This window comes from Oryx dammah, unplaced genomic scaffold (genome assembly GCF_014754425.2).
Source record: "Oryx dammah isolate SB20612 unplaced genomic scaffold, SCBI_Odam_1.1 HiC_scaffold_28, whole genome shotgun sequence".
Lineage (NCBI taxonomy): Eukaryota > Metazoa > Chordata > Mammalia > Artiodactyla > Bovidae > Oryx > Oryx dammah.
In genome coordinates this window covers 58,250,091-58,272,883 of record NW_024070212.1, presented here as the reverse complement: position 1 = coordinate 58,272,883, position 22,793 = coordinate 58,250,091, and the positions used below count along the sequence as shown (strand labels likewise).

Genomic DNA, 22,793 nt, shown 5'->3' with positions numbered 1-22,793 from the left:
GTAGTAGATATAATGGTCATCTGAGTTAAATTCACCCATTCCGGTCACTAAATACCTTATGATCCCTTAATGCCCAATTCTTCTACTATTAATAATTATCTCACTTTATTTTAATTTCCTGTGTAGTTAACAGAGATTGTCAGCTACATAAAAAGAAGAATTATACCTACCAGGACCCCAAGGCTCAAGACAGGTCTAACACTTAGTAGGTGTTTGTCTTAGTGAAAATGCTCCTTGCAAGGAATTGAAACCTATGTTGACAAGGTAAAAATTAGAGCTAACACTTATTGAGGGCTTACAATGGACAAAGCACTGTTCTAATCACTTTTACAGATAGAAATTCATTTAATACTCAAAATAAAAACATTGAGATAGATATGACTTGTCCATAATTTCTTCCCAAAAATCTTGAGGCTAGATTCCACAATCATAAACATTATATTTCTACAGGAAAACATGTGAATACTCAGAGCAAGAGACAGACAAAAATAACTTCCTGTCATGCCACTGTCACTGAAAGAGTTCAGGTGGGTTAGGCTTTGCTGCCTAATAGTTTTGAAAAATGTTTTAGTTTTGAAAATGTTTAGATCTCATTTTATGGATGAGAAAATTCAGGCATAGAAAAGTTAAGTAACTTACACCCAAGATCACACAATTAGGTAATGGATAGCACTGTCACCAGACCCTTGTTCTTAACCACTACCCAGCAATGCTTCACAATTAATTTGATCTGTCCCGGGGACAACAGCAAAATCAGAAGATAATCAAATTGTCTCTGCTTAGATACAGATTCACCTTCAGTCAAGTAATACTTGAAAAGATGGGTGGAGTCACTGTGTACCTACAAGGCTACACAGGCATGCCCTCCAGCAGAGCCATGAAATCCATCAGGGACCAGTTAGCTTAAAAGGCCACACAGATGGGGAGACAATGCCTGCACCTCTACCAAAACACCAAATGAATAATTTTAGCAAGGCAGAAAACAGGCAAGAAATCAGACTGGAATGAGGTAAATGAGGGTCAGTACTATTTGCAATGCTATTTGGTTTTCTGGGTGCTTTGGGGTTAGAAGCAAATGGATGGAAGATGAATAATCTGTGAAACACAGAAACAAATGGTCAGCAAGGTGACCTCTGTGTTTATCTGTGGACTCAAGTGAGGCTAACTTATAGAATATGGGTATCCGTTTCCTGACATTGTGACTTTTAAAAGCATCAGGATCCAACATTAAGCTCTCCAAGGGAAAAAATAAATGGGAGATTCAGTCAATGAAGGCATTAATAACATGAAAAGATATGTCTTTCCCATATGAAATATAGCACATTTGAAAGCATAAAGCACACAGACAAATTCATATTTTGCAAGTACATACAGATGTTGAATGACAAACTGCTCCATATGGCTGAACAGTTGGTCCTAAATTAAAATAATGGCATGAGGTGAGGGAGGTTTAGAAGTAACATTAAAATCACTACTTGCTGCACTAATGATGCATGCAGCAGCCGAGGCTATAGGGTAAAGGCATCTTTGCTGATGCAAAACGAACGGCCCTATACAGCATCCACGTCAGCCCACGTGAAAAAGAGATAGAAAATAATAACATCAAAAGCCATGCAGAAGCACCTACTGTAGTTTAAAACCTGTTATTTAGAGAAGAAATACTTGATAAACAAGGATTTCGTAGAATCCTAAAATAAATGTAAGTATAATATAACCTTATTACCACTACTTGATATCAGAGAAAAAGCTCTTCAGAAAATTTGGCATTCTTCACCACCCACCATCACAGTAATATTTTCATACTTCAGGTATATTCCTTACAACTGCATTCTTGGGAGAAGGCTAAATTATCTAGTGTGAAGATACCATAACATGACATTAAGTAAGATTAGCTGATTCAATTTTCACCTAGTGAGGATTCTTTTCAGAAGTTTAGCCCCGCATCATTGACCTTTAAATTTTACACCCACTAAGGAAGTTTTTAAATAAGGTATGTGGAAGCGTTTGTGTGTGTGTGTGGCATTCTAATCTGAGAGTTTTACAACATTCTAATGAGCAACTAGCAAAAGCTTTGATACTGGAATGGAAAAAGTAAAATACATATTTCAACAATGGTTTCTAATGAAATTAAGAGATTTAAATGAGTCTTGTGCATTTCACATTTAGAACTGTGCTTGGGACATTGTAGTCTCTCAATCAATATTGTTAAGTACATGTTTTGATGAGCAAATAAATGGATGAACGAACGAACAACTCTCAAAATCCCCAACAGTGTCCAGTTTAGTTCTTGTACAAAGCTGGCAACCAATAAATGTTTGTCACACTAAATGTTATCACACACAAGCACTGTGGTAACCTTGGCGATACGTCATTTGAGTCAACTAATCTCTAAGAGTGTAGTTAGCTGACAGCATCCCCATTGAGGATCAATGATTTTACAACTTCAAGCCAAGTTTAGGCGCTCGCCTGACTGCTCTTGGCCGAGGATTGAGCGTGGCTGGGACACCAGAAGGAAGCTATTTCTGCCCAGTGTGATCACTCTCCCAAGCAACTTTTGTTCTGGGCTCCCAATCAGCCTGACAGGTCTTACTCAGAACTTCTCTAGTCTGAACTTCTTCCTCCCCAATCCTCCTGTTTCCCATTCACTGGTGTCAGACCAGTTGCCATCAGAAGGCTCTTCTTGCCTGCTCAAACTCTCTCCACCTTTATCTTTCTTGTGTGTCTTTTCTCAAAAATTTCTTTCACTTCTATCTCTGTCATTTGTCTGCTTTCCAGGGGACTGAACTGATATAGCCATCCAATAATTATTGACTATAATCATAGTCCAAAGGATAGTTCTGATTAATCCACATCTAGATGCTAAATTAGTTAAGTTCTTGGCCCTCTAAGTGGGTAACTTTTAATAATACCTAATTCTACTTGGGCTCGAAAAACACTGTGGACAGTGACTGTAGCCATGATATTAAAAGATGCTTGCTCTTTGGAAAGAAAACTATGACAAATCTAGACAGCATCTTAAAAGGTAGAGACATGATTTTGCTGACAAAGGTCCATATAGTCAAAGCTATGGTTTTTCCAGTAATCAGGTACAGACATAAGAGTTGGACCATAAAGAAAGGCTGAGTGCCGACGAATTGATGCTTTCGAATTGTGGTGCTGAAAAAGACTCTTGAGAGTCCCTTGGACTGCAAGGAGATCAAACCAGTCAATCCTACAGGACATCAAGCCTGAATATTCATTGGAAGGACTGATGCTGAAGCTGAAGCTCCAATACTTTGGCCACCTGATGCATAGAACTGACTGGAATAGACCATGATGTTGGGAAGATTGAAGCAAAAGGAGAAGTGGGTGCCAAGAGGATGAGATGGTTAGATAGCATCACCAATTCAATGGATATGGATCTGCGGAAACTCCAGGAGATAGTGGAGGATAGAGGAACCAGCTGCACCCCCGTCCATGAGGTCGCAAAGAGTCAGATATGACTTAGCAACTGAACAACAATTCTACATTCCAAAGTTGACCCACATTTCTAGGTTTCTTTTTATTTTTCTTGGATGCAGTTTCTTAAGCAATAGCACATGTATCAAATAGATAGCCCAATGAATGGTTAGCATGTTACAACCCAACAGACAAATTTTCAGACCCCTTTAGTCTAATATCAACATGTAAAAGCTTTTAAATTTTTTTCAATAGTTTGCAACTCATTATTATTACACTGGCTTTCTTGTTGTCAAATATTTTTACTTGAAATTTATAAACACAATTGAGCATGACAACCTTAAAACACAAAATAGTTTCACCTAATTCATAAATAGTACTACTATCAGACACATACATCATTTGATCACTCTGTATAATCATATCACATGTAAAAAAACAGAACAGCATTTTCTGGAATTTATTTTTGCATAGGGTGAGAGATAATGCTCCAACTTAATTTTCTTACAAATCATCAATTGTTTTAGTATCATTTATGGGAAAATTTATCTTTACTCCATTGATTTGAAATGTTATATTTATCAGGTATTAATATCTTATGAATATTTTAATCTGTTTCTGGGCTATCTGTTTTCATTACCAACTTACTTATCATCTAGGTTAGAAAAAGTACATTGTACTTACAAAAAGATTCAACATTCCAGTAAGAGGTTCCTTTTTTAATGAATCAAGGCTAGGTACAGTCAGTGACTCGGAGAACAGAAATTCTGGGCTTACGGAATGTTTTCAATCTACCTCTGCTACCAGCTTTGCTACACTCTCCTGAAAACATTTGGCACGTGACAGGACACTAAGTTGTCCTTTGTTGAATGAGTTAATGCTTAATTATGGTTTCAGTTTACTCAGAGGAAAGTACCTAATTTCAAAGTCATCATTTGATCAGTGTCAACTTTTACCTTATTAGCAATACATTTCAGAAAGGGGAAGTGATAGTTTGCATTATTTAGGAATACAACAGCTTCACTATAGCTACTAAAATAACAGCTCCCCCAACATAATGTTGCAGTCCATCTGTGGGCCCCTCAGGCTGCTGGCCATTCCCTTCTCCTAGTCTGTGAGATACTGTATTAGGTCCTCAAATTTCCAAAGCCCCTCCCCACCAGAAGAAAACTTTCACATTTTTCCACCACAGTGCCACAGATTCTACCTTCCCTATTAGAATAAATGCTCCCGGTTAGGACAAACCTTCCCTAGATTACTTGCTGGAGGATTTCCTACCACCACTCTTTCCTGTACCATTCGTCTCTTCTGGATCCTTCTCATCAGCAACTAACAACTGTAGATAGCTGCATCTTTTTAAAAAACAAAACAAACAAAAACCACCTTGACATTAACCCACATCCCTCTCCAGCTACCGCTACATTTCCCTTTTCCCTCTCCAGCAAAATTCCTTGAAAAAGTGCCTGGACTAGCCATACTTTTTCCCATTTCTTGAACCTCCTCCACTCGAGGTTTACTCTGCACCATTCCTCTGAATTTGTTATGACCTTCCCTGGTAGTTCAGCTGGTAACCACTATCCTCAGAGTTACCAAAAACAGGCAGGGCATGGTGCTCGTGTTATAACTCTCATCAGCAACATCTAGTTCAGCTGCCCACTCCATCCCTAAAGTGATTAGCTGATTTCAAGGTAACCCAGTTCTCATGATGTTTCAGAATTTACTGGCTGCTCCTTATCAGTCCCCTTAGATTAACCCCTCTACCCCATTTCTCTGATTTCTATACATAGAACTGATCCCAGGCTCAGCCCTCAAAACTCTCCTGTTCTCTAATCACACTTACTCTTGAGGTAATCTCATCTAGTCCCGAGGCTTAAATATCTTCAGTTCACTTCAGTTCAGTTAGTTGCTCAGTTATGTCTGACTCTTTGTGACCCCATGGACTGCAGCACACCAGGCTTCCCTGTCCATCACCAACTCCAGGAGCTTACTCAAGCTCATGTCCATTGAGTCAGTGATGCTATCCTACCATCTCATCCTCTTTTGTCCCCTTCTCCTCCGGCCTTCAATCTTTCCCAGCATCAGGGTCTTTTCCAGTGAGTCAGTTCTTTGCATCAGGTGGCCAACGTATTGGAGTTTCAGCTTCAGCATCAGTCCTTCCAATGAACACCCAGGACTGATCTCCTTTAGGATAGACTGGTTGGATCTCCTTGCTGTCCATGAGACTCTGAAGAGTCTTCCCCAACACCACAGTTCAAAAGCATCAATTCTTCGGCACTCAGCTTTCTTTTTAGTCCAACTCTCACATCCATACACGATTATTGGAGAAACCATAGCTTTGACTATATGGACCTTTGTTGGCAAAGTAATGTCTCTGCTTTTTAATATGCTGTCTAGGTTGGTCATAGCTTTTCTTCCAAGGAGCAAGCATCTTTTAATTTCATGGCTGCAGTCACCATCTGCAGTGATTCTGGAGCCCCCAGAAATAAAGTCTGTCCCTGTTTCCATTGTTTCCCCATCTATTTGTCATGAAGTGATGGGACCAGATGCCATGATCTTAGTTTTCTAAATGCTGAGTTTTAAGCCAACTTTTTCACTCTCCTCTTTCACTTTCATCAAGAGGCTCTTTAGTTCTTCTTCACTTTCTGCCATAAGGGTGGTGTCATCTGCATATCTGAGGTGATTGATATTTCTCCCGGCAATCTTGATTCCAGCTTGTGCTTCATCTAACCCAGCATTTGTCATGATGTACTCTGCACATGAGTTAAATAAGCAGGGTGACAATATACAGCCTTGAGTTACTCTTTTCCCAAATTGGAAACAGTCTGTTGTTCCATGTCCAGTTCTAACTGTTGCTTCTTGACCTGCATACAGATTTCTCAGGAGGCAGGTCAGGTAGTCTGGTATTCCCATCTCTTGAAGAATTTTCCACAGTTTGTTGTGATCCACACAGTCAAAGGCTTTGGCATGGTCAATAAAGCAGACGTAGATGTTTTTTTGGAACTCTCTTGTTTTTTCAATGATCCAATGGATGTTGGCAATATGATCTCTGGTTCCTCTGCCTTTTCTGATAGTGACTCCTAAGTTTTGTATCTCCTTTTCTGATAGTGACTCCTAAGTTTTGTATCTCCTTTTCTGATAGTGACTCTTAAGTTTTGTATCTCCATATACAGCCTTAGCTCTGAACTCATATATACAATGACACACTCAACATCTGTATTAGATGTCTAATCAATGTATTAACTTTAGTTATGTTCAAAACCAAAGCAAAAGAAAACAACAGGGAAAATAAAGCCCTGTTCTTTCTCCAGTATACACTCAATTCATTTATCAACCTAGCTAAGCAACCATTAGTTCTCAGCTTAATTACTCTAAAAACCATAGAGTACCTAGTCACTACTTCTGTTCTGCCATTTTCCATTTACCCTAGTTCTGTTCTTCACAAGTAGCTCTCATGATCCCTCTAAATTAGAAACCATACTATGTAACTTCTCTGCTCAAAAATTTCTGGTGGTGTTCCATCACTTGGACTAAAACCCAAAGTATTTCCACAACCCGTAAAGCTGTGATCTGATCCCTGCTTATCTATTCAACTTCAACTGTCACCAACACATCACTCATGGACAGACCAGGCTAACTTATACCCCAGGCCTCTGTATCTGCTCTTCCCTCTGTCTGATGCAATGTAGCTATAGATGTCTGCATAGTATTTTTCTCATTTCATTTAGGTCATCTTCTCTCAATTTTTAATCCTGATTTATTTTTCTCCACAGCACTTAATACCACCATACATTCTGTTATATATTGATTTATTATCAAACACCTTAACTAGAATACAAGCTCTATGAGACTGTAGGATTTTTTTTAATCCACTTGTTTACCCTCAGAACCTAGAATAGCACCTGAAACATAGTAGATAACAAATGTTTGTAAAGGAAACTAGTAAACAAATGAGCATGTGTATAGTTTGATTATGAATGTGGTTTAATGATCCTAGGTTAATACATAATCCAAAAGAGCAAAAACCTGTTTTGGCGTATTCATTACTCACTTTTCGTTGTTTTACAGAGTCCAATTTTATGAGCCAATATGAAGCCACTTTTGTTTTATGATACTTCCAGTTATCAATGATCTGTTTGAGGGAAGAAATATTAAGAAATTTAATGTAATTAATTTGTGAAATGAAAACACTATAATACTATTTGAAATAAAAGACGCCTACTTTCATTAAAAAAAAAAGAGTACAAAGATTTTTTTAACATAAGATAAAGAAGGCATCTGAATTTAAAGTTTTTCTCTTCTTGCTGTAAAAAGCAAACAATCTTTAATTAATGAAACTCAAATGTCTTCAGGAATATAAGGACTGGGAAGAAGCCAAAAATATAGATTTTTCATTTTAATTCCAAGAACTGTATTTACAGCATCATTCATAATAACAAAATATTGAATAGCACATTAGAAAATAGCCTATATATAATTAGGATTCTATTATCCCCTTTTATTTTTTGGTGCAAATATGCAAAATTTCTGAATATATATTCTAGTTATATACACAATAACAAATAGATTAAAATAGTTGCTGCATAAGTAAACATGTTGTAACTAACCTAATGTCTAGTATATTATATCAAGTATATAAGCCTATACACATGTTCTTTACAGAACCACAGTTATCCACAAACATTAGTTTTACCCTCAAATTATCTAATTTTTCATCTACCTGACTGAAAAATGTAGTATACAACTTACAGTTAAGAAATATAAATAAAATGTCTGGTGCAAAAACACAACCTCTACTCTATTAAATAAGATAACAATATCAATAGAAATATATCTGGCAAAATGTTTTACAACTAATGTTCATTTTTCTTCCTTCTCCCTTGATGTAACAAATAGCATCTCATTTGTAAACAAGATACCATTTTCACTTTTAAATATATATATATAACAAACACAAAGCATAATATTTGGAGGTTTTGGTTATAACTATGATTGCAAAATACAAATTACCATTATTGATTTTTAACTCCAACAGTCTTTTTTATTATTGTTTTTGGTTGTTTTGTTTCTAGACAGTGCTTTAGATAAGTCTGCTGCTGCTGCTGCTGCTGCTAAGTCACTTCAGTCGTGTCCGACTCTGTGTGACCCCATAGACAGCAGACCACCAAGCTCCCTCGTCCCTGGGATTCTCCAGGCAAGAACACTGGAGTGGGCTGCCATTTCCTTCTCCAATACGCTACTTCAAATACAACTAACGAAAGAGCAAAAAAACTCAAATCTAATTGTATAAAACATTAATATCACAGATCGTCAGGATAGGTCTGCTGCTGCTGCTGCTGCTGCTAGGTCGCTTCAGTCGTGTCCGACTCTGCGCGACCCCGTAGATGGCAACCCACCAGGCTCCCTAGTCCCTGGGACTCTCCAGGCAAGAACACTGGAGTGGGTTGCCATTTCCTTCTCCAATGTATGAAAGTGAAAAGTGAAAGTGAAGTCGCTCAGTGGTGTCCGACTCTTAGCGACCCCATGGACTGCAGCCTACCAGGATCCTCGGTCCATGGGATTTGCCAGGCAAGAGTACTGGAGTGGGGTGCCATTGCCTTCTCCGCAGGATAGGTCTAAAGTACTGCTAAAAAGTGAAAAAAAGCCAACTGCATGGCTGTGTTTTCTATCCTACAACTGGCCACTAGATGGTGCCTTCTCCGGATGAAAAACGAAACGAAAAAAAAAAGAAACCAGAAAACAACATTCTATTACTGAGAAGTTATCTAAGAATGACAATTTGAAAGGATGTTTTAATGAAGAAATATCAATAGAACTTTGAGTGAAGAAATGCTATTTCGCTCGAATATTTTAATATCTTGGACCTTCTTTCTAAATCAGGAGTAAGTTACAAACTTTAATGTGACTTTTAGGACTCTGCCATTTTAGAACGTTCCACTGGGTGGCGCAAATGCATATGTAACAAGAAAACACAACGTAAGCCATTTCAAACTTCGACTAATACCATTCAAAGTATCATATTCAAATATTTACTTCATGCCCATGGCCCACTTTTTTCCTTATTATCTTATTCCATATTAAATCTTTCAAACTATAGCAATCTTAACTTGATGTGTCTTTAATCATTAAGAACAAACAACTACTTAACACTAATTATTTTCAACTTGATGAAGCATCATTAAAATAGGACTATACACTAAAAGATATTTTGCATTGCTGATTATAAATGTGATCTAATTGCTCATGAATCATAATAATTCAAATAACCTCTGTATCTTCTAAAGCTTGTGGAGGTCATTTAAGTTTACTTTGTCACTGAAGATAATGACATCAGGAAATAAATCTTACTATTTTAAGAAGAATAAAAATGTATAGGCTCCTTGGAATTTTATATACATCAAATACTCACATCTTCTATCAGAATTAATGATTCTGCATCTGATTTTCCTGGAAACCGGATCTTCATATCCTTGAGAACAAATAAGGTCTGACTTGTTAGATCATCTTCTTGTTCTTTTGGTCTCAGTTTCCGCAAAGACTCACTCTTAAATTTGAAAGAATACAGATATTTGGAGGGGGTCTTATTTCACTGTGTCACTATAATCTAAAAGATTCTTCTAGGTAAAAATGATGCACTTTCAATTGAAAAACTAACGATGAAAAAGGAAGAAAATAATGTTTTTGCATTTGTTCTTAGCATTAAAATCTTAGGATTAAATGGATATGATTTCCCAAGAGTGTCTTTCACGCTTCCACACAGTTGCATTTTATGTAGCTCAAAATACCAAAACAAAAATATGAGTGTTTTAAAAAGTTTCATTTTCTACATATATCTCAGGCAATTCATGATTAGCAAAAAAAAAAGAAAGAAACTTGTTACCAAGTGAAATTCATTCACTTACACTTTTCAGACTCTTTCCTTTGGAAGCAATATCCACATTAAATAAACAAATTAAATAAGTCATTGGTCTATGTAAACGAACATGGATGTATCTACTGAATTGGCCAACAAGTTCATTTGGGTTTTAAACCTTATTGAACTTGTTGGCCAACCCAATATTTGAGCGTTTACTAGAAAACTTGGTTGCAAAAAAATTCACTGACTTCCTCAATACTGAATCTTTAGGATTTATGCTAAAGGAGGAAATATTATATATATGTATATATATAATACTGTATGCTAATTTAATATACAGAAAACATTATTTAAAATTCCATACTTCAGTGTTCTAAAGATAATTTACCAATAGTTAATTTTTTAACTTATTTATCAATAGTCCCATTAAGGAAAATTTTCCATAAAACAAAATTCCCCAAATTCAGACACACTGTACAATCAATGCAAAATTACCCTACTCCATGAGCAAATGGAAAATAAATATATTCTCAGTGTTCATCCTCAAGTTCTGTGATATAGTGAAGCCGGCCTTTCAAGAATCCATACTTGGTTATAGGTGAAGAAAGAGGAATAATCCAAATTCCAGGAGACCATGAGTTGAATAGAAAGGATTTGATGTTCAATCTATCCTCCTCCCAGCTAATCCCTCTGCCACCTAAATCCTGAGTACAGTGCTCATCGCAGGGGAGCAAAACAGAAGACTTACCATCAGAGAGTCAGAGGAGCTGGCATCATTACTTTGAGGCAGATGCCTCGTGTAGGAGGAGGCACGGTTTAAAGAATGTGACCGAGACCCTGAAATCGGCCGGGATGCTGATATCACTTGTTGAGCAGAAAAGGGGCGGATGTCTGCACAGGATGGTGACTGAGAAGAGATGGACCGAGGACAACTGACTGAACGCCGTATGGAGCCTACGGATGATGAAGAAAAGGGATCGCACAGTGGAGAGTTAGTAGAAGTCCTCCACTGTACTGTATCTATACAAACTCATGATCAGCGGGGTGACTTCTTGTTGTTTCAGTTCCTAAGTCATGTCTGACTCTTTGTGCCCCTATGGACCATAGCCCACCAATCTCCTCTGTCCATGGGCTTTTCCAGGCTAGAACACTGGAGTGGGTTGCCATTTCCTTCTCCAGGGGATCTGACCAACCCAGGGAGCGAATCCACGTCTCCTGAATTGGCAGGCGGGTTCTTTACTGCTGAGCTACCAGAGAAGCCCTAGAAGGGTAGCAGTAAGTGTCAAAGCATCGGCATCATCATGAGAATACAAATTTGGAGTTATTTCTTCGATTTAAACAGTGAACATAGTGCAGAAACCCTGTCATGTATAAAGAATGGCTCTTGTGAGAATAATACTTAAACAGTACTTTAGTGTTCTATTCTTGAAACTTGACAAAAAGGACCAGAAGAACAGAAAGCTAACATGTATGGAACACAGTCTACAAACCAGGCATCATGCTAGGTGGTACTGGTAGGTGGTACACTATTATCTTTGTTCTTACAGAAACCCTCTGAAGTACAAATCTCTATCCTGTGGAGACTCAGAGAAAGAACTTGTCACATGACAAGAAGATTGCCAGGTTCAGTTCAAAATCCTGACTTAATGCCAGCATGCTCCCTTTTTCTATAATGTAGACTGGTCACTTATTAGAATCTGTGCCGATGTTAGAAACAGAATATTTTACAGCAGGATTCACAGGGGAAATTGAATAGGGGAGAATGGTCAGGATAAACTGATGTTATCAAATTTAGGGCCCATGAAAATAAAATAATAATAATAATGTGTGATTGCGTGCTCAGTCATATCCGACTCCTTGCGAACCCATGGACTGTAACCTGCCAGGCTCCTCTGTCCATGGAATTTTTCTGGCAAGAATACTGAAGCGGGTTGCCATTTCCTACTCCAGGGGATCTTCCCAACCCAGGGATTAAACTTGCATCTCTTGCGGCTCCTACATTGGAGGGCGGGTTGATTATCACTGCACCACCTAGGAAGGATGCAATTATTGCAATAATAATAATATAACAGAAGAAAAACAAAGATCATATAGCTGGTTATTATAAGAGTAGTACTAGACAGACAAGTCCTTATTCACAGGACAGAGGAATTTTAAAAATTAGATTTAAATTACTATAGTAAAATATTTAAACGAAGAAAAGAAATGTCTGGATCAATGATTGTTATCAGAACAACTAGCAAAAATCATAGAATATCTTCTATGCTTGTGCAAATTGAGAACATTTAAAGGGAGAACCAACTATTCTTGACAAATTTTAATGCCTGACACAAAGAAATAGAACGTTATTCAATGCTATGAACATCTATAACTTTTTTAGCACAGATGTGCTATATACCCTCTGTTGTATATTTTCTCTCTGCTTAGGAAATATTTCACTCTTCATTAATTAAATAATTTCATAAAACTCACATAAAGGCAGGTTCAATACCCAAATATTTCTCTTCAATAGCTGAAAAAAATGTAAACCTTTATAAAGGCAATGGACTTGAGCCTTATATTTAGAAATGTAGTTCTAAAGGATATTTTGAATTGATGATAAGTCTAATAGTCCTATTTAGTTCTTCAGAGTAGAAAAAGTATACTCATTCAAGCTATAAAAGATGTCAAACAAACAAACAAAAAAAGCTTCCATTTGTTCCAACTGTTAATCTCCTTCTGAAAGTCAAACTAGTTTTTGAAAGAATGGTACTTCTGAAAAGGGCTGTGTGGGAAACATACCATTGGTCAATCTTCTCCTAAGGAATACTCATAAAGCATGTACTAATACGTACACCTTGGCCCTCTTTCTTCAAGGGCTTATGATGATGGTTTGGATATGTATAATCTGATTATAGCTGCAGAAGGAAAACAAGACTTTCTCTTGAATCACAAAAGATTTTCATTTTTTCTTCTGCATACATTAGAATTCAGACAGAATAACTAAGTAGTTAGATGTGTCAATAATATTTAGGTAGACTAACAAAAAATGGTTGAAACTTTCATGCATAAATTATCTGAGAAAAAATACTTCATATAGTTTTGCATAGGACTACCATATATCAAATCAAAATATATCCTTTTGTACTGTAGCAAGTTTAAATTTCCTATATTAACCCTCTACAACAGAAAGCATTGTACATAATCTGAATTTTTATCCTCAGTTATCAACATCTCTTTGGAGAGAAAATTCAAAGACGGCTGTGGCTATAACATTGCTTAGTGTAAGATTAAATAGAGAATATAAGAAATCGAAACCTTTGTTGCAATTCTTAATGGCTATGAAAACAAAATACAACTAATAAGGAGAAAGGTGTTAATTGAATTAGAGAAGCTTTAAAATGTGAATTTATACTTAAAAACACTTTTAGTATACTCTTTTTGTCTAATCTCAATTTATTAAAACTACTGATCTTAGAAGAAAAAAGAATCTGAGTACAAGAACCCTAGTAGTTTTTCTCATCCCTATTCCATCCTCTGTCAGTTATGCTGTTAGGGATATACACATTAGCAATAGGAAAGGGGCTCCAAAACTGATTAAATCTGAGCAGAGCAATGTCAGCTTCCAAAAGAGAAACAGAGCCATACTTACACAGAGACATACTGAAAGTACTTAAGGAGTCTTTAAGATAAAAGAAATAATGGATAAAAGAGCTTACAAACTCTGAAAGAGGTGCTCAATAAACATATATTAAAAGAGTAAATAAAAAAAGAAATATAATACGCTACTTCCCCTCAAAACATATATGCTCTCAAAGACAGGAAGTATTTTTATGGAATAATTTGAAAGTAAAAGAAAGATCATTAAAAATCTTCATATATTAATTCTGCATTGCTTATGCATTTTTTCCATAAGTATGGAAGGCCGAGTTTATCAGGAAACTACCATAGTAAGCCATTGCTGGAGCCAGAGCAACGGAGGCTCAGAAATGTGTTTACTGAGTGACTGAACCAGCCCCTTTGTGGAGCTCTGGGACAGTGGAAGACAAGGCAGTCAGAGAGATGAGTGACAGAGGCTAAGAAAAGTCCTGCATTGCAGACAACATCAGGAAGGGGTATCCGACAGCCTGGGCCACACCAACACCAAGCTGGACATCTGGAGATAAAAGAAGAATCGCAGACACAACACTGGACATTTGGGATTGAAAAAGCAATGAAAGAGAGAGAAAATGGGGAAAGAAATAAAGGAAGAAAGCAGAAAAAGGCAGCAGGAAAGAAGGAAACAGAGAAGCTGGTTGGTTCTTCTCCTGAATACTTCTGAACACCAAAGTCCTGACCGAAGTGCTTACCCATGATGAAAATGGGAGGGAACAAAACTTCAACTATTTCTCAATTGTGTGGTTCACAGATACAATCAAGTCAAATACCTAGAGAGACACACACATTTTTTGAAATAGAAGAGAATATAAAACAAAATGAATGACAGAATGGGGAACAGAATGAGAGAATATTGGGGCTTAAAAGAGAATGCCATCAGCAGATCAACCATGAGGCACAGTTTCAAAGACTCATGCAGAAATTTAGGACTTAACGAAGACTTTGAAATATGGAACAAAAGACTACAGAGATCCTTAAGTCAAACCCCTTTTGTTTTCCATTTGCAGACCCTGAAAGGGATTGTGGGATCCAGACCTAACTGAGGTCTGGTTGGGGAAAGAAGTGGGGTAGAATCTAGGTCTCTTCACACAGAAGGGTTCATTTGGCCCAAGGTCTTTTATTGAGTTCAATGATTTCAGTTCCATACTTTTTCACATAAAAATTAAGCTAGAAGAATTTAACTTACTGGATGGTTGGATTAATTTGTAGTGGTTGGACTGTTTAAGATTATATGTAACTTGCTTTTCTCTTTTCTTATTTTGGTACTCGTCTTTTTCATTTTCGTCAGATTCTGAAGAGCTGTTGCTACTGCCATAGCTGCTGTCACTGCTGTAGTACTTCTGTCTTTTCATTATCTCGGTACTCTCAGGCATGGAAGACAGAGGCTAAAATGGAAGGAAATGTTTATTTTGTTAGAATTCAGAAAGTCTTATGCACATGATTAGTATTTCTAGTTTCCCACTTGGCAAATAGATGAGGAAAAAGTGGAAAAGGTGGCAGATTTTATTTTCATGGGCTTCAAAATCATTGCAGATGGTGACTGCAGACATGAAATTAAAAGACACTTGCTCCTTGGAAGGAAAGCCATGACAAACCTAGACAGTGTATTAAAAAGCAGGGACATCACTTTGCTGACCAAGGTCCATAGAGTCAAAGCTGTGGCTTTCCCAACAGTCATGTACGGATGTGAGAGTTGGACTAAAAAGAAGGCTGAGTGCTAAAGAACTGATGCTTTTGAACTGTGGTGTTGGAGAAGACTCATGAGAGTCCCTTGAACTGCAAAGAGATCCAACCAATCAATCCTAAAGGAAATCGACCCTAAATATACAGTGGAAGGACTGACGCTGAAGCTGAAGCTCCAATACTTTGGCCACCTGATGTGAAGAGCCGACTCACTGGAAAAGACCTTGATGCTGGGAAAGATTGAGGGCAGAAAGAGAAGGGGGAGACAGAGGATAAGATGGTTGGATGGCATCACCAACTAAACGGACATGAGTTTGAGCAAACTGCGGGAGATAGTGAACGACAGGGAAGCCTGGTGTGCTGCAGTCCACTGGGGGTGCAAAGAGTAAGACTCAGAGGCTGACCAACAAAATGTTCAAAATCACTCAATAAATGTGTATATGTGTATGTGTGCATGTGAGTTTGTGAGAGAGAAAGGAGGAGGAGAGAAGGAAGAAAAAGAAAATCAAAAGAGGCAAAAAATAAAATAAGAAGGCAGCAGTCCGATAAGCCATTATAAGTAAGATAATTCACTGTAAACAAAACAGGCCACATCTTAAAACAGTCTATGAGCCTATCCATTTGAAAAATGTGCAACAAGAAGCAAGATATTCCTCACATGTCTAACTTCACTATGGACACTTTAAGAAACAAAATTTTTAGTTAGGTTTCCACGTTCCAAATTGGCTCATGTCTTTTCTTGGAGGATTCCTACCTTTGACACATAGGGTCTGGTCATAATGGAACAACATTGCTTTTCATTGCCTACCCTACATTTTAAAAGGAGATATAATATAAAAATTTCAGTATTACATAATTTTTTAAGAAAATAAGTGCTATGTAGATGGGTAAGTTTGTAAAGATTCAAAATGCCATGATATCATGTTCCAGTATCTCTATCAGAATCCCTTGTCACTGAATCTCCCAGTCAATGTGTTTCCAATGATGACAGCTGAAGGAATAAAACATAAGGGAAGCGGAGCATCTTCACTTCAGAAAGAACGTGCACAACCAAGTAGAGTAACACAGTTTCGTAACTTAGTCATTTTAAGAGACAATTACACATGCTATATGCCTCTTATTCCTGCTAGGGAAGGTTCGTGCAGTTGTATACTAGTTTCTTGTTCTCTGTTAAATCAAACAAAAATGTTTTGATGTTAGCATACACTGTAATGAAATCCTTGGTTACCCTGGGATTTCATGGAAATGGAATGTGTCCTCTCATGCAGCAGTGTAGGATGGAAAGATAAAGAAAGAAAAAGCATTTCACAAAGTGCCTAGAATACATAGTAAGCCAAAGCACAGTCTTAAAGTCACTGTCTTAGCAAAGGATGAAAAAGAAAGCAGGGAATTAATTTAATACACTAAAGCACCAACTTGTATTTAAGATATGTTCTTCTTTTGATAGTCTAATATTTACTGAGAGCTAACAATGTTCAAAGGGATACACAGAAAAACATTTACCAGTAACACAATCATCAAACATTTTGATAGTCTTGGGGAATATGAATTCTACAGAAAGGGTGTTTCTTCAGAAGTGTAGCATACCCAGAAGAAACAATGGCACAATGAAGCTTGCTAGTAGTACCTTCCTTCAAGTAGGCAAACAGCTTTAAAGTTTCTTAAGGAACTTGACTACATAATGAGTTATTTGAGTCTACAAAGAATCGCAAACAGAAATGGACAGCTAAATCTTTGTTTCATACGTGCATTTGGGACTAGTTAAAAATACATTGTTTAAGCAGTAATTAATAAGAAGTCATAGCAAATAAACTCCAAACAGTGCCTTAACTACAAAATGAAATTCATAAACTGGTATTGAGTTCTAACACAAGCCATACCATTCATTTTATGTCCAACTGTATTATGAACTTGGTTGCATATTAAAAATATATAAATGGGATAAAGAATAATTAAACAAATACGAAATACATTCTACTTGATGGAAGAACAATGATAATACTTTATGTGATATTATTTATGTATATACAACTGAGTGAATAAGCACACCTTTATGTATTTAATAGCTAATTAATATTTCTTATATTCTTAAATAATTGAAACTTTGTTTCTCCTAGTACCAGTTTCATTTAACCTTGAATACCTTCAATTATTCTACCAGTAAATACACTGGAAATCAATATTTGGTGTGTGATAACATCCCTCTAAAAAGGAAAGGACATTTTGAAATTTAGTACACTCCAGACCCCTTGGTGTACAGGATGCTAGAAGTTTTAAAAGTAATTTTATTTCAGATTTATTATGCACCTTTCAGCACTTTGAAATATTTCTAGTGTTAATAACTACAGAAATGAATCATTTCATTTCATTTCAAGAAATACATTGTTGTGCTGTGCTATGTGCCAAGCTGCTTTAGTCCTGTCTAACTCTTTGCAACCCCACGGACTATAGCCTGTCAGGCTCCTCTGTCCATGGGATTCCCCAGGCAAGAATGCTGGAATGGGTTGCCATTCCCTTTTCCAGGGGATCTTCGCAACCCAGAGATTGAACATGTGTCTCTTATGTCTCCTTCATTGGCAGGCGGGTTTTTTATCCCTAGTGCCACCATTGTTAGCCCCTACTATCTGCCTGGAATAAGAGGGGTTGAGAAATACACAGTGTGAATTCTGTCCTCTTGGAGGTAATATTTTTATTTGGAGGATAAGCCTTATTTGATGAAGCTAAACAAAATTATAAGACAGTCGAAGGGTGACTTAGAGCCTTTGTATTTGCAAATCTTCCACAAATAGTGTGCACCCAGGTTGCCTCCCATCTGGTTTGCCAAATTGCTAAATAACTAATATACAAAGTTTAGAAACTTCCCTATATTTTCCAAAATGAAACAATAACATGAAGGTATTCACTTTTACTCATACTCTAAAAATATATTTGTTCCAAAAGAATTATCAACAACATTTTCTACAGTTCTTTAATACATAATACATAATTCAAAAGAACAGTGCCTGACATGCATGTTTCTGGTCTTCACCAGATACGTATCTTTCACCAGGTTCGTCTTGTACCCATTTACTCTCCAAGAATCTTTCACTTGAGTCATACCAAATTCCTTGTTGTTTTTCCAATACTGTATGCAGTGTTACACCTCCATGTTCGTTCTACCATAAATGTCTTTCTACCCTTCTTGTATGTTTAGGGAACTACTCAAGATGCAATTCAAATGGTGTTTCCTTTATGAAGCCATCCATAGTCTACCAATCCCTTTCCTCTCTATGTTGCTGTAGCACTTTTCACTCTCTTAATTGCAGTACTTGCCACAATATACCTTGGTTTTTGGTTCACCTATCTGCCCTTCCACTAGTCAACAAGGTCCCTGTGGACACATTCAAAAAATTTAACTAATGGTTTTAAGAACCTACTAAGTGCCAGATGCTAGAGGTGTAAAGGTGAAATATACCTCCTATCTTCAAGGAACTCACAAGCTCATACTAAGGCAAATATACAATCTTTTGTCACAGCTGTTTTATAAAACTGTCATTTGTGGTAAAGCAATAGAAGGAGAGGACAGAAGATTTAAATCTAATAAGAGCATGGGGGGAAGATTTCACAACAGAAGCTGGATTAGGAGGGGGACTTTAGTCAATCAAACAGTGAATCAATTATTTTTTTAATAAGCAGGCATTCCAGGCATGTAACATAAATCATGAATGCATGACAGAGCAGGATATCTGTGAGGATGAAGTGATAGTTTTAGTACTACTCAAATGTAAAGTGGAAAAAAAGTGAAATGAAAATCTATCCAAGATTTTAGGAATTCAAATTTCCTACTTTACTTGCAAAGCCCTTGACATATAACAAAAGAACACATGGATGAAGCACAGAGCAGATGAAGGTAAAGCAAACACTTGCCTATTTCTGCCAGCATGGAAAATTCTAAAAGAGATGGGAATACCAGACCACCTAACCTGCCTCTTGAGAAATCTGTCTGCAGGTCAGGAAGCAACAGTTAGAACTGGACATGGAACAACAGACTGGTTCCAAATAGGAAAAGGAGTGTGTCAAGGCTGTATATTGTCACCCTGCTTATTTAACTTATATGCAGAGTACATCATGAGAAACGCTGGATTGGAAGAAGCACAAGCTGGAATCAAGATTGCCGTGAGAAATATCAATCACCTCAGATATGCAGATGACACCACCCTTATGGCAGAAAGTGAAGAGGAACTAAAAAGCCTCTTGATGAAAGTGAAAGAGGAGAGTGAAAAAATTGGCTTAAAGCTCAACATTCAGAAAAGTAAGATCATGGCATCTGGTCCCATCACTTCATGGCAAATAGATGGGGAAACAGTAGAGACAGTGTCAGACTTTATTTTGGGGGGCTCCAAAATCACTGCAGGTGGTGACTGCAGCCATGAAATTAAATGACGCTTACTCCTTGGAAGGAAAGTTATGACCAACCTAGATAGTATATTCAAAAGCAGACATTACTTTGCCGACTAAGGTCCATCTAGTCAAGGCTATGGTTTTTCCTGTGGTCATGTATGGATATGAGAGTCGGACTGTGAAGAAGGCTGAGCGCCGAAGAATTGATGCTTTTGAACTGTGGTGTTGGAGAAGACTCTCGAGGGTCCCTTGGACTGCAAGGAGATCCAACCAGTCCATTCTGAAGGAGATCAGCCCTGGGATTTCTTTGGAAGGAATGATGCTAAAGCTGAAGCTCCAGTACTTTGGATACCTCATGAGAAGAGTTGACTCATTGGAAAAGACTCTGATGCTGGGAGGGATTGGGGGCAGGAGGAGAAGGGGACGACCCAGGATGAGATGGCTGGATGGCATCACTGACTCGATGGACGTGAGTCTGAGTGAACTCCAGGAGATGGTGATGGACAGGGAGGCCTGACGTGCTGCAATTCATGGGGTCACAAAGAGTCGGACATGACTAAGGGACTGAACTGAACTGGTAGACTTCTATGTATTCTTAGAAACCTGAACTGTTTTACCTTACACAAATTTAATATCGCAGGGCTAGTAAAAGATGGTGTTCCTCATTAGTATCTCTAGGGTCATGATTTGTCTTATCTAAAATGCTACTCATCTCTGAAAATTATATGTCTGGATATATAAAGAAAGCTTAGTACCGAGTATATAATGATGGTACCAGTTCTAGATCTCATTTGACCCTGACTCATAGGGCTTTCACTTGATTAAGGACAGAATTAGAAAAGGCGAAAAACTAACAAAATGAAGCTTCTCCTAAAAACAAGATAATGTCATCTAATTCCATAGTCCACAAAGTTTCTTGAAAATGGCATCAGTCATTCATAGAGTCAGAAAAGTGAAAAGAAACTCAACTGTCCATAGAAGAGTCTACTTTGACAGGAAGTAAGGGAGACGGTACCTTTGGTCCTCGAGACTTGGTAGTTTTGCCCATCAGCTTTTCATCATCAATTTCACATTGTTCCAGAAGATCCAAAATGTCTTCCTCCTTAAAAAAAATTTTAATTAAAATCATGATCACTAATGGACTTCAGAATTTTTCCAAGTTCATCAGTCTTGGTGTAAAGATTCCATAAACTATTTAACAAAGATTGTTCAGATCAAATGAGAAAGAAAGGATCATGGCAAACTCTTGAGAAAACTTTCACTAAAATCTGGTAATAAAAATAGTACTAAGATGAAAATATTATGTATTGATAATCATAAAAAATATATCTTTATGAAAACATAAATTATTAGCCTCCAATTAAAATAAATAAATTTAAATTTAAAAAAAATAAAAAATAAAAATGCAAAGAAAAATAAAGTTAAAAAAAAATCTTAGAATACAATACTTCAATAAATTAGCCTATTGGCTACTTTAAAATGTCTAAAAGTTCACTCTGATTTCTCTAGACCACATCAATCATTTCCATATTGATTAGTGTAAAATAAAATTACAACTTCAGACAGAACACTGACGACTGGCCTAATAGGTTCATTTAGAACAATCCAATGTTAGTATTTAGGTAACAGACACAATTTAATGAAACTCAGATTTTTAACTATTGAACAAGAATATCTTTAGAACTTTATGAAAGGTTTTCATTCTATAGGCCTAATATCTTCTCTTACACTCTTCGAGCGTCACTTTGGAGGCAAAGGGTAACATGATGAAAACACAGGAGCACCAGGAGTATAATAGCTATACTAAAAGTGGTACAGTCAACTGCTTTCATTGAGTTATTAATTCAACATATAAAATGTCATATCTTCACTCATGTATTTATGATTTATATTTGTGTTTCTTTTTTTAAAGGGGGGTTAAAAGAAACTAGAAATCTCACTGTGCAATGGAAATCCATAAAAACGGTCACTCTTCATCCCAACCTAAGATTTACTTATTAAAATACCAAAAGGTTCTTTTTATAAAGCTTTGATTAAACAACAATCTTACAATGAATTCTAAAGACAGCAGTACACAATAGTTAAAAAGTAAGGAGTTCTGCTTTTGTTAGGAGAAAGAAGGTCATATAGACAATATTTCCACCATAACAGCTAAAAAGAGATGATAAACTAAATAATCATACTTTTTAAGACATCAGAAAACTATGGATAAAAGTAATGTAAAAGGAATTATACCAGAGAGGGAAAAGTGTTCCCTAAGTGAGCCGAGATAAGTGGCCACTTTCCACTTTGGGGTCATTTGTCAAGTCTAGAAACAGTTGAGCAGAGATTAGGTCTATAATAAGCATAGAGATTCTGCAAGGATAAACAGAATCTAGTGGAATTTTCTAATGACATGTGGGCTCGTGAGACACCCAGAAGAGCCCCGCAGACCTGGTTCTCTTCACCTTCTGCCTCTCCAACAGCAATTTTACTTGACTATGTAGTGGAATAGAGGATAGAGGCATGGATAGAAAACCAGAAACACTTCTCTATAGTCTTGAAATTACTAGATACCAGTAGAGGATGAAGCCTGTAATAGACTGAATAGATATCACTCACAAGGTGCTTGAAACCATAGGTAAACTAAAGCAAACCTTTTGCAATGCAGCCTGAGCCTCAGTTCAACCTTTTTCTTTTCTTACTTCATTTTTAGTTGAAATATATTTGACATATAACATTGTGTAAATTTAAGGGAGACAAAATGTTGACTTGATACCTTTATGCATTTAACAGGATCGCCATTTTAGTAATAGCTCCTTTA

The 22,793-nt window shown here is 37.0% G+C and overlaps 1 protein-coding gene across 3 annotated transcripts in view; it reads right to left on the bottom strand.

The window, feature by feature from the left end:
- Positions 1 to 22,793, bottom strand: part of TTLL7 (tubulin tyrosine ligase like 7) — a 159,408-nt gene that overhangs the window by 37,133 nt on the left and 99,482 nt on the right. For all 3 annotated transcript variants that reach the window (XM_040232450.1, XM_040232452.1, XM_040232451.1), the window contains 5 exons: positions 21,006 to 21,092; positions 15,114 to 15,312; positions 11,040 to 11,245; positions 9,845 to 9,979; positions 7,487 to 7,567 (listed from right to left, as the gene is read on the bottom strand). In XM_040232450.1, the coding sequence (XP_040088384.1) occupies positions 7,487 to 7,567; positions 9,845 to 9,979; positions 11,040 to 11,245; positions 15,114 to 15,312; positions 21,006 to 21,092 (708 nt within the window). The remainder of the gene's footprint in view (positions 1 to 7,486; positions 7,568 to 9,844; positions 9,980 to 11,039; positions 11,246 to 15,113; positions 15,313 to 21,005; positions 21,093 to 22,793) is intronic.